General features: G+C 44.0%; 1 protein-coding gene across 22 annotated transcripts in view; it reads left to right on the top strand.

Moving 5' to 3' along the window:
• sei (seizure) overlaps positions 1–18,956 on the top strand; it is a 668,222-nt gene that overhangs the window by 260,336 nt on the left and 388,930 nt on the right. For 21 of the 22 annotated variants that reach the window (XR_011391990.1, XR_011391991.1, XR_011391989.1 and 18 more), the window contains one exon: positions 14,294–14,537. Coding sequence is in view for 15 of the 22 variants with exons in the window: in XM_053786177.2 (XP_053642152.2) it covers positions 14,294–14,537 (244 nt within the window). In the remaining 7 variants the exon portion in view is untranslated. Of the gene's footprint in view, positions 1–435; positions 538–14,293; positions 14,538–18,956 lie in introns of those variants that run through there. The other variant, XM_070084835.1, reaches the window with a different exon arrangement.

The raw sequence follows: 18,956 nt of genomic DNA, 5'->3' as shown, positions 1-18,956 counted from the left end.
TGACATTTTATTGCGGCAACGTTTCACTCTCCAGTAGTACGAAACGTCGCCACAATAAAACGACACATTAGTTGCATTTGTGTCCTTTTACTTAACATATTGTTGGTAATTCTACCAACATTAATACATGATAACCACTCATTGTACAATATTAGTCAAACGTTGTACAGACTTAATCTGTTTCTGGATGTTATACAAAATCGCCACACTTCTAAATACCAGGGATTACTAACGTGATACCTGTATATAGCTCTGTGACACGGGAGCTTTGCCTTAGCTGACCTTAATTACAGTGTCAAGAGTGATTATTAATTTCTTTAGGATGTTAAGTAGCTCGTGTTCATGTTCTGTATTTTCTGATGTTTTTTGTTTGAGGTCTCCCTCACTGTTCGTCAACACTCACATCCTTCGCATCATTTTCTTTTGGCTTTGGGTCGTTTGTTTACAATTTCATTTTCTTTGTCCTTGCTGTGTTATGTGTTATAGTACAACAATTAAGATTGTTTAACATCTCTGTTTTGCTTTAGGATTTCTATGGTAATGTCCTTTAGTTTTTTCATTAGCACTTTTTAACTTGCATATTAAGATATTCACTTAGTAATATGTGCTATGTTTATGTAATTCACTTCCTGTGCAGTGACGTAGCATTTTTTCGCATTACCAAAATTTGTGGCTGACACATTCTCTTATAAATATAACATTCGTTTGGAATATACTATTAAATGACGGGATAGCTGGATGATGATAGTACTCGTGGCAGTCATGAAAAGTATAGTTATAATAATAATAATAATAGTTTATTTAGACATGATACATAGTTGTACAAGGAATTATAGTAGTTGGATGTACATGTCAAAAAACCCTGGGATGCAGAGCATTACCTGGAGTTTACCTGGAGAGAGTTCCGGGGGTCAACGCCCCCGCGGCCCGGTCTGAGACCAGGCCTCCTGGTGGATCAGAGCCTGATCAACCAGGCTGTTGCTGCTGGCTGCACGCAAACCAACATACGAGCCACAGCCCGGCTGATCCGGAACTGACTTTAGGTGCTTGTCCAGTGCCAGCTTGAAGACTGCCAGGGGTCTGTTGGTAATCCCCCTTATGTGTGCTGGGAGGCAGTTGAACAGTCTCGGGCCCCTGACACTTATTGTATGGTCTCTTAACGTGCTAGTGACACCCCTGCTTTTCATTGGGGGGATGTTGCATCGTCTGCCAAGTCTTTTGCTTTCGTAGTGAGTGATTTTCGTGTGCAAGTTCAGTACTAGTCCCTCTAGGATTTTCCAGGTGTATATAATCGTGTATCTCTCCCTCTTGCGTTCCAGGGAATACAGGTTTAGGAACCTCAAGCGCTCCCAATAATTGAGGTGTTTTATCTCCGTTATGCGCGCCGTGAAAGTTCTCTGTACATTTTCTAGGTCGGCAATTTCACCTGCCTTGAAAGGTGCTGTTAGTGTGCAGCAATATTCCAGCCTAGATAGAACAAGTGACCTGAAGAGTGTCATCATGGGCTTGGCCTCCCTAGTTTTGAAGGTTCTCATTATCCATCCTGTCATTTTTCTAGCAGATGCGATTGATACAATGTTATGGTCCTTGAAGGTGAGATCCTCCGACATGATCACTCCCAGGTCTTTGACGTTGGTGTTTCGCTCTATTTTGTGGCCAGAATTTGTTTTGTACTCTGATGAAGATTTAATTTCCTCATGTTTACCATATCTGAGTAATTGAAATTTCTCATCGTTGAACTTCATATTGTTTTCTGCAGCCCACTGAAAGATTTGGTTGATGTCTGCCTGGAGCTTTGCAGTGTCTGCAATGGAAGACACTGTCATGCAGATTCGGGTGTCATCTGCAAAGGAAGACACGGTGCTGTGGCTGACATCCTTGTCTATGTCGGATATAAGGATGAGGAACAAGATGGGAGCGAGTACTGTGCCTTGTGGAACAGAGCTTTTCACCGTAGCTGCCTCGGACTTTACTCTGTTGACGACTACTCTCTGTGTTCTGTTAGTGAGGAAATTATAGATCCATCGACCGACTTTTCCTGTTATTCCTTTAGCACGCATTTTGTGCGCTATTACGCCATGGTCACACTTGTCGAAGGCTTTTGCAAAGTCTGTATATATTACATCTGCATTCTTTTTGTCTTCTAGTGCATTTAGGACCTTGTCGTAGTGGTCCAATAGTTGAGACAGACAGGAGCGACCTGTTCTAAACCCATGTTGCCCTGGGTTGTGTAACTGATGGGTTTCTAGATGCGTGGTGATCTTGCTTCTTAGGACCCTTTCAAAGATTTTTATGATATGGGATGTTAGTGCTATTGGTCTGTAGTTCTTTGCTGTTGCTTTACTGCCCCCTTTGTGGAGTGGGGCTATGTCTGTTGTTTTTAGTAACTGTGGGACAACCCCCGTGTCCATGCTCCCTCTCCATAGGATGGAAAAGGCTCGTGATAGGGGCTTCTTGCAGTTCTTGATGAACACAGAGTTCCATGAGTCTGGCCCTGGGGCAGAGTGCATGGGCATGTCATTTATCGCCTGTTCGAAGTCATTTGGCGTCAGGATAACATCGGATAGGCTTGTGTTAATCAAATTTTGTGGCTCTCTCATAAAAAATTCATTTTGATCTTCGACTCTCAATCTGGTTAGCGGCTTGCTAAAAACTGAGTCATATTGGGACTTGAGTAGCTCACTCATTTCCTTGCTGTCATCTGTGTAGGACCCATCTTGTTTAAGTAGGGGCCCAATACTGGACGTTGTTCTCGATTTTGATTTGGCATAGGAGAAGAAATACTTTGGGTTTCTTTCGATTTCATTTATGGCTTTTAGTTCTTCCCGCGATTCCTGACTCCTAAAGGATTCTTTTAGCTTAAGTTCGATGCTTGCTATTTCTCTGACCAGTGTCTCCCTACGCATTTCAGATATATTGACCTCTTTTAGCCGCTCTGTTATTCTTTTCCGTCGCCTGTAAAGGGAGCGCCTGTCTCTTTCTGTTTTACATCTACTCCTCCTTTTTCTTAGAGGAATAAGCCTTGTGCATACATCGAGTGCCACCGAGTTAATCTGTTCTAGGCATAAGTTGGGGTCTGTGTTGCTTAGTATATCTTCCCAGCTTATATCGGTTAGGACTTGGTTTACTTGGTCCCACTTTATGTTTTTGTTATTGAAGTTGAATTTGGTGAATGCTCCCTCGTGACTAATCTCATTATGTCGGTCTGGGGCTCCGCGCATACATGACTGAACCTCAATTATGTTGTGATCTGAGTATATTGTTTTTGATATGGTGATATTTCTTATCAGATCATCATTGTTAGTGAAGATGAGGTCTAGTGTATTCTCCAGTCTAGTAGGCTCTATTATTTGCTGGTTTAAATTGAATTTTGTGCAGAGATTTAAAAGCTCGCATGAGTGTGAGTTTTCATCAGAGCTGCCTCCTGGTGTTATTACTGCAACAATATTATTTGCTATATTCCTCCATTTTAGGTGCCTTAAGTTGAAATCCCCCAGGAGCAAGATGTTGGGTGCAGGAGCTGGAAGGTTTTCCAGACAGTGGTCAATTTTTAACAGCTGTTCCTGGAATTGCTGGGATGTTGCATCCGGAGGCTTGTAGACTATCACAATGACTAGGTTTTGGTTCTCGACCTTTACTGCTAAAACTTCCACTACATCATTTGAGGCATTTAGCAGTTCTGTGCAAACAAGTGACTCTGCAATGTACAGGCCAACCCCCCCCTTTTGCCTGTTCACTCTGTCACATCTGTATAGGTTGTAACCTGGGATCCATATTTCGTTGTCCAAGTGATCCTTTATGTGGGTCTCAGTGAAAGCCGCGAACATTGCCTTTGCCTCTGCAAGCAGTCCACGGATGAAAGGTATTTTGTTGTTTGTTGCTGGCTTTAGACCCTGTATATTTGCAAAGAAGAATGTTATCGGACTGGTGGTATTGTTGGTACTGGGGGGGGATTTTTTTTCCGGCATTAGTATCTGTATCTGTTGGTTTGGAGTGGAGGCCATCGACTGTGGTTCCACTCCAGGAATGACTGGATTTGGTGTACGATTTCTGCCATTTCCTGCCAGTTTTTTTTCCTTCCTGGCATTAAAAAACCTCTCCCTCTTGAGTGGCTGTGGCTACCCAGGTTTTCCCATGGCCTGGATGTTTTGTATCTTTTTGTCCCCTTTAGATTTGGCATAGGTAAACTCCAGGTTAGATGGTATGCCTGGCAATTTAAGTTATAGCACAATCTTTCCTGTACTGAAGAGGTACACAGTTCAGGGTGAAAAAGCTTACAGGAAGGGAGTTTGCATTTTCCTGTTGTCATATGGGCATGGCATTTCCTAGGGTGGTCATAGTTGCACGTCCCATCTGTTTTTCCAGATTTCCCATGCCAGCAGATACCGAGTGCATAGTATGTGCACAGGCTTGGTTTCCATTTGCCTTGGGTTTCTGTGACTGTATTCCCTGTTGGTGCATGTTTCCCTGTCATACTTCTATCCTCCCTAGCACCAACAATGGAGCTCCCACCAGTTGTTTTTGGTAATATATCCTCACTATTGCTAGTGGAGTCCTCTTGTTTGCTATTTCCTGCGGTATTTCTAGTTTGCAATATTGGTTTTATCTTATCTTTGACTACACTTGTTTCCCTACTATGGCTCCTGTCCCCTATGAGGTCATTTATATGTATTCCTTCCTGCGTATAATTCCCGACTACCTGGACAAAATCTCCAGCTTCACCATTACTGTCTCCCAGGACAGCATCTCCAGCTTCCCCATTACTGTCTCCCAGGACAGCATCTCCAGCTTCACCATTACTGTCTCCCAGGACAGCACCTCCAGCTTCACCATTACTGTCTCCCAGGACAGCACCTCCAGCTTCCCCATTACTGTCTCCCAGGACAGCACTATCAGCCCCCCATTTACTGACTACCAGGACATCATCTCCAGCCTTACAGTTTCTGACTACATGGCCAGTATCAAGGGCAGTACCATTCAGCCCGGACTTTTTATGTTCCCATCTGTTGTAGAAAGCTTCCAGGTTTTCTATGAAAGCAGCTTTGATGTTGACCTCTTTCAATACCCTTGTGATTTTAGTCCACAGATTTATCTCATTTGGGCATACCCAAAAACACTTCCCTGTTTTAATACTGCTTGTAGCTAGTTCTTGGATATCTGCACAAGGGGCGTGACACCAATTTCCACAGAAATGACAATTTATGCATGTGGAAGCCCGTTTGTTTGACTGACCACAGACTACACACAGCTTCATAATGATTTGAATGGTTGATTTACTGCAATTCTACTAGCAACCTCTTGAATATTCTATTAATAACCTGCTAGGTGGTGCACAACGAAACCGTTTGAAACCAGTCCAGGGTTCGGACCAGTCAAGGGTTCGGACCAGTCAAGGGTTCGGACCAGTCAAGGGTTCGGACCAGTCTATCTGATCTGATCAGTGGGTCACTTATTTAAACCATACTGGTCGGTGATTTGAGCTAACACATGAAGGATCTACTGGAAATTATCTACCCGAGTAATATGTGATTTGATTGATACAAAAGTATAACTTGCGTGTTGAAGAGCCGGTGACTGCTGGCACTCCTACAATGACGAACGGTCGACCTCCACCCTTGTTTATCAATCGCTGTATCTAGCTTCTCTATTTTTTTTTCCGTCTCCACCACAATAAATGCTATATTATCACTATAGTTGACTGGTGCAAATTTTGGAGGAAGGACGCTTTTTCTGTAGTAATAATTGCTTCTCGTTGTGTATATTGGTAACTACAGGTTATATGAAATTCACAGTAACGTCTGGTATTTCAAGAAAAAGAAACTAATGAAAGTCACTCCACTCCACTAAGTACCATTATAATACTGGTTAGTTGCTACTACAACACTGTATTCTGCTATTCACTGGTATCACTAGATTATATGCGAGTACACTAGCAGGCCAGGAAGATTATTAAAAACAGCTGACCTGTGGTAAGTTTCTGGCGACTTCTGGCACCTGTCTCTATAGGCTTATCACTTCATTTACAAATTCACCTGTTTTCAAATGACACTTTAGCCTTTATCATCAATATACTAGGGAGCCACTGTAGTATACACTATACACTATGTATACTCAATGCTTTCAGGGAGACTTTCTTTCCTCTGACACAAAGTTCAATTATTATTATTTTTTTTTCACACGGGACACAGGCCTATGATTCCCCTCTGGCAGTAAACTCTGCTAGGTAGTGCACACTAATTCTCCTTTTTTGACTCAGTATATGGGCAGGCTTAAAATTAACTTAAGATTAATTAAGCTAAGATTAATTAAGATTAATTAAGCTGTAAACAATTTACAGTTTTAAGTATAATTGAGTATTTTAAACAATGAAAGTTGAACATTTCAGTTTTGAAGCATTGTAGTTGTACAAATTTGTAGCATTACAATGTGTTGTAGGGTAATCATTGTTTATGCCACAGCTTCGTACTCTTATTCTGAATCATATTAGTATTAATTTCTGTGTGACTTGTCTGTGTTCTTTTAGTTAAGCCGGGTCACCATATGGAGAAGACCCGGGTCGGAAGTACCGGCGAACCTCTAATGAATGAATAAGAGAAGATAAGATTTCGTTCGGATTTTTAACTCCGGAGGGTTAGCCACCCAGGATAACCCAAGAAAGTCACTGCGTCATCGAGGACTGTCTAACTTATTTCCATTGGGGTCCTTAATCTTGTCCCCCAGGATGCGACCCACACCAGTCGACTAACACCCAGGTACCTATTTGCTGCTAGGTGAACAGGACAACAGGTGTAAGGAAACGTGTCGAATGTTTCCACCCGCCAGGAATCGAACCCGGGCCCTCCGTGTGTGAAGCGGGAGCTTTAGCCACCAGGCCACCGGGCCACCGGTGAATGTTCTTTTAGTTTCCCCAAGCTGACTTTTAGCTTTCTGGTAAGTACGTCAACAGTGTCTCCTTCAGGCTGGGTAGAGGCTCACACTTCACCCCTGGTACTTTCCTGCTGTGATGTACGTCTCTCATACACCTAGTTACTTCACTCCTGGAGTCTCCACCTCAGTTGATAATTTCCTCATAGTGCTAGCTCCTGACGAAGCACTGGGGACAGTGCAAAAATGCTTAGAGTTGGTGTCTAACCTCATGTGTTGCTGCTGATTGATCCTGGAGTGAGTTCCGGGGGTCAACGCCCCTGTAGCTCGATTTGTGACCAGGCCTCATGGTGGACCAGGGCCTGATCATCTAGGCTGTTACTGCTAGCCGCACCCAGTCCAACGTACGAACCACAACCCGGCTGGTGAGGTACTGACTTTAGGTGCCTGTCCAGCGCCTTCTTGAAGACAGCCAGGGGTCTATTGGTAATCCCCGTTATGTATGCTGGGAGGCACTTGAACAGTCTTCTGCCCCTGACACTTATTGTGTTGAATCTTATCGTGCTAGTGGCACCCCTCCTTTTCACTGGGGGGATGTTGCATCGTTTACTGAGTCTTTTGCTTTCATAGGGAGTGATTTTCGTGTGCAAATTTGGTACTAATCCTTCTAGGATTTTATAAGTATATATAATCATGTATCTCTCCCGCCTGCTTTCTAGGGAGTACAGGTTTAGGAACTTCAAGTGTTCCCAGTAATTGAAGTGCTTTATCACAGTTATGTGTGCCGTTAAGGTTCTCTGTACATTTTCTAGATCAGCAGTTTCACCTGCCTTGAAAGGTGCTGTTAGTGTGCAACAATATTCCAGCCTAGATAGAACAAGCGAAGAGTGTCATCATGAGCTTGGCATCCCTGGTTTTGAAGGTTCTCATTATCCATCCTGTCATTTTTCTAGCAGATCCGATCACTTGTTTGCATCTATCATTATATATATATATATATATATATATATATATATATATATATATATATATATATATATATATATATATATATATATATATATATATATATATATATATATATATATATATACATACATACATACAAACACTGATCTCTGGCTGAAGGAGACTCGAACCTACGAACCTTAGAACAAGGTACGCAGTGCTATACCAATCTACCCACACTGGACAATACCTTGGCGTGTAGCTAGCGCTACACGTTGATCCAAGGCAGCCAGCTTTCAGGGAGAAGGCTTACAGCTTTTCATCTCATCCCCTGCATGCATCAGCCTTAGTAGAGAATTTTAACAATGCAAAGAATTCGCAAGAGCAGGCGAAATATACACAAACACTGATCTCTGGCTGAAGGAGACTCGAATACCTGACAGGGAGGCAACAACGAGTCATGGTACGTGACGAGGTGTCAGAGTGGGCGCCTGTGACAAGCGGGGTTCCACAGGGGTCGGTCCTAGGACCAGTGCTGTTTCTGGTATTTGTGAACGACATGACGGAAGGAATAGAATCCGAAATGTCCCTGTTTTCAGATGACGTGAAGTTGATGAGAAGAATTCATTCGATCGAAGACCAGGCAGAACTACAAAGGGATCTGGACAGGCTGCAGACCTGTTCCAGTAATTGGCTACTGGAGTTCAATCCCACCAAGTGCAAAGTCATGAAGATTGGGGAAGGGCAAAGAAGACCGCAGACGGAGTACAGTCTAGGGGGCCAGAGACTACAAACCTCACTCAAGGAAAAAGATCTTGGGGTGAGTATAACACCAGGCACATCTCCTGAAGCGCACATCAACCGAATAACTGCTTCAGCATATGGGCGCCTAGCAAACCTCAGAACAGCATTCCGACATCTTAATAAGGAATTGTTCAGGACCCTGTACACTGTGTACATTAGGCCCATATTGGAGTATGCGGCACCAGTTTGGAGCCCACACCTAGCCAAGCACGTAAAGAAAATAGAGAAAGTGCAAAGGTTTGCAACAAGACTAGTCCCAGAGCTCAAAGGTATGTCCTACGAGGAGAGGTTAAGGGAAATCAACCTGACGACACTGGAGGACAGGAGAGATAGGGGGGACATGATAACGACATACAAAATACTGAGAGGAATTGACAAGGTGGACAAAGACAGGATGTTCCAGAGATTGGACACAGTAACAAGGGGACACAGTTGGAAGTTGAAGACACAGATGAATCACAGGGATGTTAGGAAGTATTTCTTCAGCCACAGAGTAGTCAGTAAGTGGAATAGTTTGGGAAGCGATGTAGTGGAGGCAGGATCCATACATAGCTTTAAGCAGAGGTATGATAAAGCTCACAGTTCAGGGAGAGTGACCTAGTAGCGATCAGTGAAGAGGCAGGGCCAGGAGCTTGGACTCGACCCCTGCAACCTCAACTAGGTGAGTATGCACACACGCACACACATGCACACACACGCACTCACACGCACAAACACACACACACACACACACACACACACACACACACACACACACACACACACACACACACACACACACACACACACACACACACACACACATACACACACACATACACACACACACACACACACACACACACACACACACACACACACACACACACACACACACACACACACACACACACACACACACACATATCCAAACTCACACATTCACTCCTCCCCTCCCCACCGACATCTCATTCCTTTCCCTGATCCCCTCCCTTCCTCTTTCACCCTCCCCCTCCCCACCTCTCCCTCCTTCCCCCTCTCCCTCTCCCACTCACCCACTTGCTTCTCCCTCCTTCCCACTCCCCATATTCCCCCTAAATCCCCCTCTCCACTCCTCTCCCACATAGCCACAGTTCCTCCTCTACCTCCCCCCCCCACACTCTGACATACACACTGCTAACCTAACACACAGAATTACATAGGTTTCCCACTCTGAGGCAATCAGGATAACACAAAAATGGGTTGCCAGAGAGCAACAAGAAAAACCAAGGGACAGGAGGAGGAAGCTGCAAAGGAAGATTGGGCAGCAGAGCTCAAAAAGGGAACATGAATGGGAAAAGAAACTAGAAGAACTTAGCATGAGAATGGAAGAGAGGATAGATATGGAAAGCAGGAAGTGGGAGGTGCAAGTCAAAGCAGCAGAGGCTAGGATACAGAGTTTAGAAGAGGAACTGAAAAATCTGAAACAGCCTAAAGAACTAACGAACATTTTGGGATTGACATCAGAGACTGCTACCTCAGTCACAAATAAGGGGACTGTAGGGAAAGGAGCAAAACTGCATGTAGAAGCTCTATCAGAGGAGACTGTAGTAAATAAAAGAGCTAAGCTATATGTGGAGGCCCTAACAGACCACAGCAGAGCCCAGGGAAAGCCGAGAAGGGAAAATGACAGGCCACTGAGCCCAAGTGCATTAGCTAGTGAAACTGAAGAAAGGAAAGCTGCAAAGGAGGAAATCAAATTGAATGACGGGATACACAGGGATATGCAGTGGGAGAATGAAAGGGTGAGGTCAGTCTTTGTGTATGGGCTCCAAGAAGTTGAAGGGGAAACATATGAAGAAAGAAAACAAGGGGAAAAAAAAAGCAATTGAAAGCATCATGAAAGCAATAGGAGAAGACGACATGACGCAGCTGGAAAATTTTCGGAGAATAGGGGAGTTTGTAAAAAAAAGAACACGGCCAGTGAAAGTGACCTTCAAGACAGAATTGACTCAGAACAGGATCCTGCAGGAGAAAGCACGATTAAGGGACATGCCGGCATACAGGAAGGTGTATCTCGACCGAGACAGAGCACAAGAAGAAAGGCAGAAACTGAGAGAGATGGTACAAAGGCGAAAGGAGGAAAGAGAGGGGATGGAGAAGACAGACAGGAGATCCCAGACCCAGGAAGAAGATCAAATACAGCCTCCCTCACAACTTCCTATAGAAGCTGCCCAACCAGGTCAACCCCAGTGCAACCAAACACTCTAAACCAAAATGCCCATGCCACATCCAATGCCCCCACCCACTGCATTACAAACTCCACCCCCACAGCAACCACCCATAGTTCCTTATCAGGTCTCCCACTTCCCCAACCCCAATATACCTCCCAGACCACAGTCTTAGAAAAGAAGTTGAAGGTGTGGTATACAAATGCAGATGGAATAACAAATAAGTATGAGGAGTGGCACGAAAGAATCAAGGAGACATCCCCAGACATAATAGCACTCACAGAAACAAAGCTCACCAGAATAATAACAGATTCAATCTTTCCATCCGGATATCAAATCCTCAGGAAAGACAGAGGGAGGAGAGGGGGAGGAGGAGTTGCACTGCTCATTAAAAACCAGTGGGGTTTTGAGAAAATGGAAGGAATGGATGGCACTGGCAAAAGGGACTACTTAGTAGGAACAATCCAGTCTGAGGGGACATAAGGTGATAATTGCAGTAATGTACAACCCACCACAGAACTGCAGGAGGCCAAGAGAAGAATACGATGAGAGCAACAGAGCAATGGTTGACACACTAGCCGAGGTGGCCAGGAGAGCACACATGGGGGGAGCAAAGTTACTAGTTATGGGTGATTTCAATCACAAGGAGATTGACTGGGAAAACCTGGAGCCCCATGGGAGTCCCGAAACATGGAGAGCCAAGATGATGGATGTGGTATACTGGAAAGCCTCATGCATCAACATGTTAAGGACACTACCATAGAGAGAGGGGAGGATGAACCAGCAAGACTGGACCTTGTGTTCACCCTGAGCAGTTCAGACATTGGGGACATCACTTACGAGAGGCCCCTTGGAGCTAGTGATCACGTGGTTTTGAGTTTTGAATATATAGTAGAGTTACAAGTGGAGAGAGTAACAGGAATTGAATGGGAAAAGCCAAACTACAAAAGGGGGGGACTACCCAGGTATGAGGAACTTCCTGCAGGCGGTTCAGTGTGACAGAGAACTGGTAGGAAAGTCAGTAAACGAGTTGATGAAATATGTAACAACAAAATGCAAGGAGGCAGAGGAAAGGTTTGTTCCCAAGGGCAGTGGAAACTGGGCAACTGCCTGAGGTATGGAAGATGGCAAATGTAGTACCCATTTTAAAAAAAGGAGACAGAAAAGAGGCACTAAACTATAGACCAGTGTCACTGACGTGTATAGTATGCAAAGTCATGGAGAAGATTATCAGTAGAAGAGTGGTGCAGCACTTGGAACGGAGCAAGAGTATAAATGCCAACAAGCACGGATTTATGGAAGGCAAATCCTGTGTCACAGACCTTCTGGAGTTTTATGATAAAGTAACAGAAGTAAGACACGAGAGGGGTAGGTTGATTGCATCTTCTTGGACTGCAAGAAGCCCTTTGACACAGTTCCTCACAAGAGATTAGTGCAGAAGCTAGAGAATCAGGTGTGTATAACAGGAAGGGCACTGCAGTGGATCAGAGAATACCTGACAGGGAGGCAACAACAAGTCATGGTACGTGATGAGGTATCACAGTGAGCACCTGTGATGAGCGGAGTCCCGCAGGGGTCGGTCCTAGGACCAGTGCTATTTTTGGTATATTTGAATGACATGATGGAGGGGTTAGACTCAGAAGTGTCCCTGTTTGCAGATGATGTGAAGTTAATGAGGAGAATTAAATCAGATGAGGATCAGGCAGGACTTCAAAGAGACCTGGACAGGCTGGACACCTTGTCCAGCAACTGGCTTCTCGAATTTAACCCCACCAAATGCAAAGTCATGAAGATCGGGGAAGGGCAAAGAAGACTGCAGACAGAGTATAGGCTAGGTGGCCAAGACTGCAAACCTCGCTTAAGGAGAAAAATCTTGGGGTGAGTATAACACCGAGGACGTCTCTGGAAGCACACATCAACCAGATAACTGCTGCAGCATATGGGCGCCTGGCAAACCTGAGAACAGCATTCCGATTCCTTAGTAAGGAATCGTTCAAGACACTGTACACCATGTATGTCAGGCCCGTACTGGAGCATGAAGCACCTGTTTAGAACACACACTTGATCAAGCATGTGTGCAAAGTGCAAAGGTTTCCAACAAGGTTAGTTCCAGAGCTAAGGGGAATGTCCTATGAAGAAAGGTTAAGGGAAATCGGCCTGACGACACTAGAGGACAGGAGGGTTAGGGGAGACATGATAATAACATACAAAATACTGCGTGGAATAGATAAGGTGGACAGAGACAGGATGTTCCAGAGAGGGGACACAGAGACAAGGGGTCACAATTGGAAGCTGAAGACTCAGACGAATCACAGGGATGTTAGGAAGTATTTCTTCAGTCATAGAGTAGCCAAGAAGTGGAATAGCCTAGCAGGTGATGTAGTGGAGGCAGTAACCATACATAGCTTTAAGACGAGGTATGACAAAACTCAGGAAGCAGAGAGGGCGAGAGAGGACCGAGTAGTGATCAGTGAAGAGGCGGAGCCAGGAGCTGAGTCGCGACCCCTGCAACCGCAGTTAGGTGAGTACAATTAGGTGAGTACACACCATGAAGCTCTTGGAGCAGGGAGAGAGTGGACCTAGTAGCAATCAGCAAAGACACACAAACACACATACAAAATGGTAACTAACTAACACACTAGGGGGCCAGAGAAAACAAACCTCACTCAAGGAAAAGGACCTTGGGGTTAATATAACACCGGGTTCATCTCCTGAGGCGCACATCAACCAAATAACTGCGGCAGCTTATGGATACCTAGCAAACTTAAGAACAGTATTCCGACATCTCAATAAGGAATCATTCAGGACTGTGTACGTTAGGCCTGTATTGGAGTACGCAGCACCAGTTTGGAACCCACACCTAGCCAAGCATGTAAGGAAACTAGAGAAAGTACAAAGGTTTGCAACTAGACTGGTCTCAGAGCTAAAGGGGTATGTCCTACGAGGAGAGGTTAAGGGAAATTGACCTGACGACACTGGAAGACAGGAGAGATAGGGGGGATATGATAACGATATGCAAAATACTGAGAGGAATTGACAAGGTGGACAGAGACAGGATGTTCCAGAGATGGGACACAGCAACAATTGGAAGTTGAAGACTCAGATGAATCAGAGAGATGTTAGGAAGCATTTCTTTAGTCACACAGTTGTTGGGAAGTGAAATAGTCTGGGAAGTGATGTAGTGAAGGCAGGATGCATACATAGCTTTAAGAAGAGGTATGATAAAGCTCATGGAGCGGGAAGAGTGACCTAGTAGCGGCCAGTGATGAGGCGGGACTAGGAGCTGTGACTCGACCCCTGCAACCACAACTAGGTGAGTACACATACACACACACACACAATGAAGGTCTTGGAGCAGGGAGAGAGTGGATTTAATATCGATCAACGAAAATTCGGGGTCAGGAGGTTGTGACTCAATCCCTGCAACCATTCATTTTAATTAAGTTGTTGTGTATAGATGCGTCACTAATGCGTGGTTGTTCTCACAGGTACTGTCCCTGGGTGCTGACGTACTGCCAGAATACAAACTACAATCTCCGCGGATACACAAGTGGACTATACTTCACTACTCCCCGTTCAAGGCGGTGTGGGACTGGATCATCCTCTTGTTGGTGATCTACACAGCCATCTTCACTCCCTACGTTGCCGCCTTCCTCCTCAACGAACAGGAAGCAGCCAGGAAGAGCAATCAAAACCAATACGACAGTCCCATTGTTATCATAGACCTTATAGGTGAGTGGTTAGTGGTAGAGAGGTGATCTCAGAGCTGCAGGTAAGTGGCTTATGTAAGAAGGTGAGTGATGCCAAGCCAGTGTGTGGCTTATGTAGGAAGGTGGGTGATCTTAGGTCAGTGAGTGGCTTATGTAGGACTGTAAGTGATGCCTGTCTAGTGAGTGGCTTATGGTGGAGGGTGAGTGATCCCAGACCAATGAGTGGCTTATGTAGGAAGGTGAGTGATCCCAGGTCGGTGAGTGGCTTATGGTGGAGGGCATGTGACTACAGCACTGTGGGTGGCTTGTGGTGGTGGAGGACATGTGATTTTAGTGCACTCTCCAGGTAAGATAGTACAAGGTGGGTTAGTTGTGTGGTCATTTAATTAGGTGAAATATAAAGCTGGGTACAGTATACATGAGTGCTTAGCTAGCACATGTTTTTAAGTGCTGTTTGTTAAGATTAAATACTCTTTCTTTTTCAGCAACTGAATGTGTTATGTAATTTATAATCGCCCTTTCCCTCTTCCACCAATTTGTTCTCCCTATCATCTTTTCCTTTTCTTTCTTTTCATTCTCCTCCTCTTCCCTCTATTCTTCATGCTCCTCTTCCTCTCATCCTCTCCCTCTTCCCTCTTCTTTATCCTCTTTCCTCTATTCTTTATTCGCCTCCTCCTTCCTTCGTTATCCTCCTCCACTCTTCATCCTCTTTCTTCTTTCCCCTCCAACTTTACCAGACCAAGGGTGACATCTTCTGGTGTTGAAGTACTGCTGACATCAGGTTTCTCTAGGACGTCAAAGTGATACCTGAGGGAAGTTATTACTGCAGACGGTGTATGTACCTTTCCCCCCCCCTGCCTAACCTACGCTGGATGCAGATTAAATATGCTGGGCAAACATGTGTTAGCATTGGGTATCATTAGCGTGTGGAGAGGGAGGCAGGAGAGGCTATTTACATGGCTTTTAAAAGTGGCTCATAATCTCCTCATATTTCTGTGATCACCGTATTTATGCATAGATAGAAATAATTAGCTGTTGAGATAAATGTTTGACAGTAGCATCTCTTCGGACCAGTTTTTACACAGGGAGATGCTAGCAAAATTATAGAAATTAAAAATTATATGGGTCCGGACGAAAATAAGTTATGCATGATCCGAGTCACTTGGGACATGGTTCTCAGACAAATGGATAGACTAAAAACCAAACAAATCCTCAGGCCCTGATGAACTATTCTCAAAGTTTATAAAGGAATGTAAGGAGGAGCTTAGCAAACCATTGGCTAGTCTTTTCAACATATCACTACGAACTGGCATAATGTCGGATAAGTGGAAAATAGCAGATTTAATATCTATTTATAAAGCATGAGATAGGTCATTATCTTGGAATCATAGACCAATTCCTAACCTCTGTTGGGGGAAAATTGGTGGAATCAATAATTACCAAGACTATTTGAAGATTAGATAGATTTTGCCACTGAAATGGCTAGTTTATTGTGCACCCCATATCCATCCTGTGGACGGTAGTGCAAGAGCATATGGATACACAAAAGGCCTAGGAACTAGGCCCCAAAAGGGTTAACAGTGTACATATGGGTTTATATCTACATATCTACAGTTCACTTATCTGTAACAAGCAGTGGTATCTCGAGGACTAATTTCGGCCTCCACCTGTTTGAATACCACCTCAACAAGCAGTCTATATAGTAGTAATGAAATCATAAACCAAGTGATTTTAATTCATTTACCAAACTGCGGCAGGTCAGGACTCAACCCTATGAATGTTGTACTGCCTCGTGAAGCAACACAACATACACATCACCTCCTTTACAGGAGGAGGCTGAAATTAATCCTCGAGATACCACTGCCACGAGTGTCCTCGGATAACGAGAAGACATGTAGCTCTGCTGCACGTGTGATCTTTGTAGGATCGGTGGCTGAGTGGTAAAGGTGATGCATATGTTGTATTGTCTCACGAGGCGGTACAACGTTCGTAGGGTTGAGTCCTGGCCTGCCGCTGTTTGGTAAATGAATTAAAATCGCTTGTTTCATGATTTCATTACTTGTTGAGGCTGGTATTCAAACAGGAGGAGGCTGAAATTAGTCCTCGAGATACCACTGCCATGAGTGTTCTTGGATCACGAGAAAACATGTAGCTCTGCTGCATACATGATCTTTATAGGATCGGTGGCTGAGTGGTAAAGGAGATGCATATGTTGTGTCATCTCATGAGGCGGTACAACGTTTGTAGGGTCGAGTCCTGGCCTGACGCAGTTTGGCAAATACGTATATATATATATATATATATACAGTGGACCCCCGAGTTTCGTGATTAATCCGTTCAAGAGAGCCTGCCAAAAGTCGAAATTGCCGAATGGCAAAACCATTTTCCCCATAAGAAATAATGGAAATAAAATTAATCCGTTCCACACACCCAAAAATATTAAAATATATTTTTTTTTTCAAATTAAATAAAGATTTACATATTGAAAACAATGAGAAATCAAGTACATGCATATAAAAATAATAATAACATTACACTTACCTTTACTGAAGACTTCTGGGTGGATGGAAGACAGGAGGAGGGGATAGGAGGAAGGTGTACACTATTGTTTGGAAGGAGAATCTCCTTCCATTAGGGCTTCAGGTATGAAGTCCTTATCTGGGGTTACTTTCCTTCTTTGTTTTTTAAAGACACTGGCACTGGGAACAACTTGAGAGTCACTGGAACCCTGTCGCGCAAAATATCTGTCCAGAGAGCTCTGTTTCTGGCGTTTCTTTAAGATTTGTCTGAAGTGGGACACAACACTGTCATTGTACATGTTGCCAATACGGCCTGCAACAGCTTTGTTAGGGTGAAGTTCATCCATAAATGCTTGCACTTCAGTTCACTTTGCACAAATGTCCTTAATCTTTGAAGAAGGCACCTTCCTCCATCTCTCTTCTCCTCCTCTGCAGCAGTTTCCTGAGCTGTGATCTCTTGCTGTTGCAGATGAAGCTCTTGCAGCTCTTCAGTGGTTAGCTCTTCCCTGTGGTCCTCCACCAACTCTTCCACATGCTCACCACTCACCTCCAACCCCAGGGACATCCCCAATGCCACACTAGATTCCACAACTGGCATAGGCTCCTTAGGGTCAGCCCCAAACCCTTCAAAATCCCTCTCTTCTACACATTCTGGCCACAATTTTTATTCACTTTAGAGTATATATCAGGTTTCTATGTTATTTATATTGTTTATTATGTCATATTAGATGAAGTGAGATAGATAAATAAGCCGTAGAGTTGATATTAGCGAAATTATTGGAGTACAGAATTCCACTGGAACGGATTAATTGTATTTCAGTTAATTTAAATGAGGAAAATTGACTGCAAACGAACAAATCCAGTTGCGAGCAAGATCATGGAATGGATTAAACTCGCAAGTAGAGGTTCCACTGTGTGTATATATATACAGTGGACCCCCGCATACCGTTGGCCTTACATAACGTTAAATCCGCATACGGATACATTTTATCACTAAGATTTTGCCTCGCATACCGCTAAAAAACCCGCTCAACGCTGTTCGTCCGAGACGCGTCTAATGTGCGGCCTTAGCCAGCCTCACATGTTCCGCCGGTGGCATTGTTTACCAGCCAGCCTCCGCGGTAACATCCAAGCATACAATCGAAACATTTCGTATTATTACAGTGTTTTTGGTGATTTTTATCTGCAAAATAAGTGACCATGGGCCCCAAGAAAGCTTCTAGTGCCAACCCTACAGGAATAAGGGTGAGAATTACTATAAAGATGAAGAAAGAGATCATTGATAAGTATAAAAGTGGAGTGCGTGTCTCCGAGCTGGCCAGGTTGTATAATAAACCCCAGTCAACCATCGCTACTATTGTGGGCAACAAAAAGGCAATCAAGGAAGCTGTTCTTGCCAAAGGTTCAACTGTGTTTTCGAAACAGAGATCGCAAGTGATGGAAGATGTTGAGAGACTCTTACTGGTGTGGATAAATGAAAAACAGATAGCAGGAGATAGCATCTCTCAAGAGATCATAAGTGAAAAGGCTAGGAAGTTGCATGAGGATTTAATTAAAAAAATGCCTGCAACTAGTTATGATGTGAGTGAATTTAAGGCCAGCAAAGGTTGGTTTGAGAGATTTAAGAAGCGTAGTGGCATACATAGTGTGATAAGGCATGGTGAGGCTGCCAGTTCGGACCACAAAGCAGCTGAAAAATATGTGCAGAAATTCAAGGAGTACATAGAAAGTGAAGGACTGAAACCTGAACAAGTGTTTAATTGTGATGAAACAGGCCTGTTTTGGAAGAAAATGCCAAGCAGGACCTACATTACTCAGGAGGAAAAGGCACTCCCAGGACATAAGCCTATGAAAGACAGGCTTACTCTGTTGATGTGTTCCAATGCTACTGGTGATTGCAAAGTGAAGCCTTTATTAGTGTA

This window comes from Cherax quadricarinatus, chromosome 14, assembly GCF_038502225.1.
Source record: "Cherax quadricarinatus isolate ZL_2023a chromosome 14, ASM3850222v1, whole genome shotgun sequence".
In the NCBI taxonomy this organism is placed as follows: Eukaryota; Metazoa; Arthropoda; class Malacostraca; order Decapoda; family Parastacidae; genus Cherax; species Cherax quadricarinatus.
Note: the sequence above shows the minus strand (reverse complement) of the source record. Positions and strands in the feature narration are given on the sequence as shown.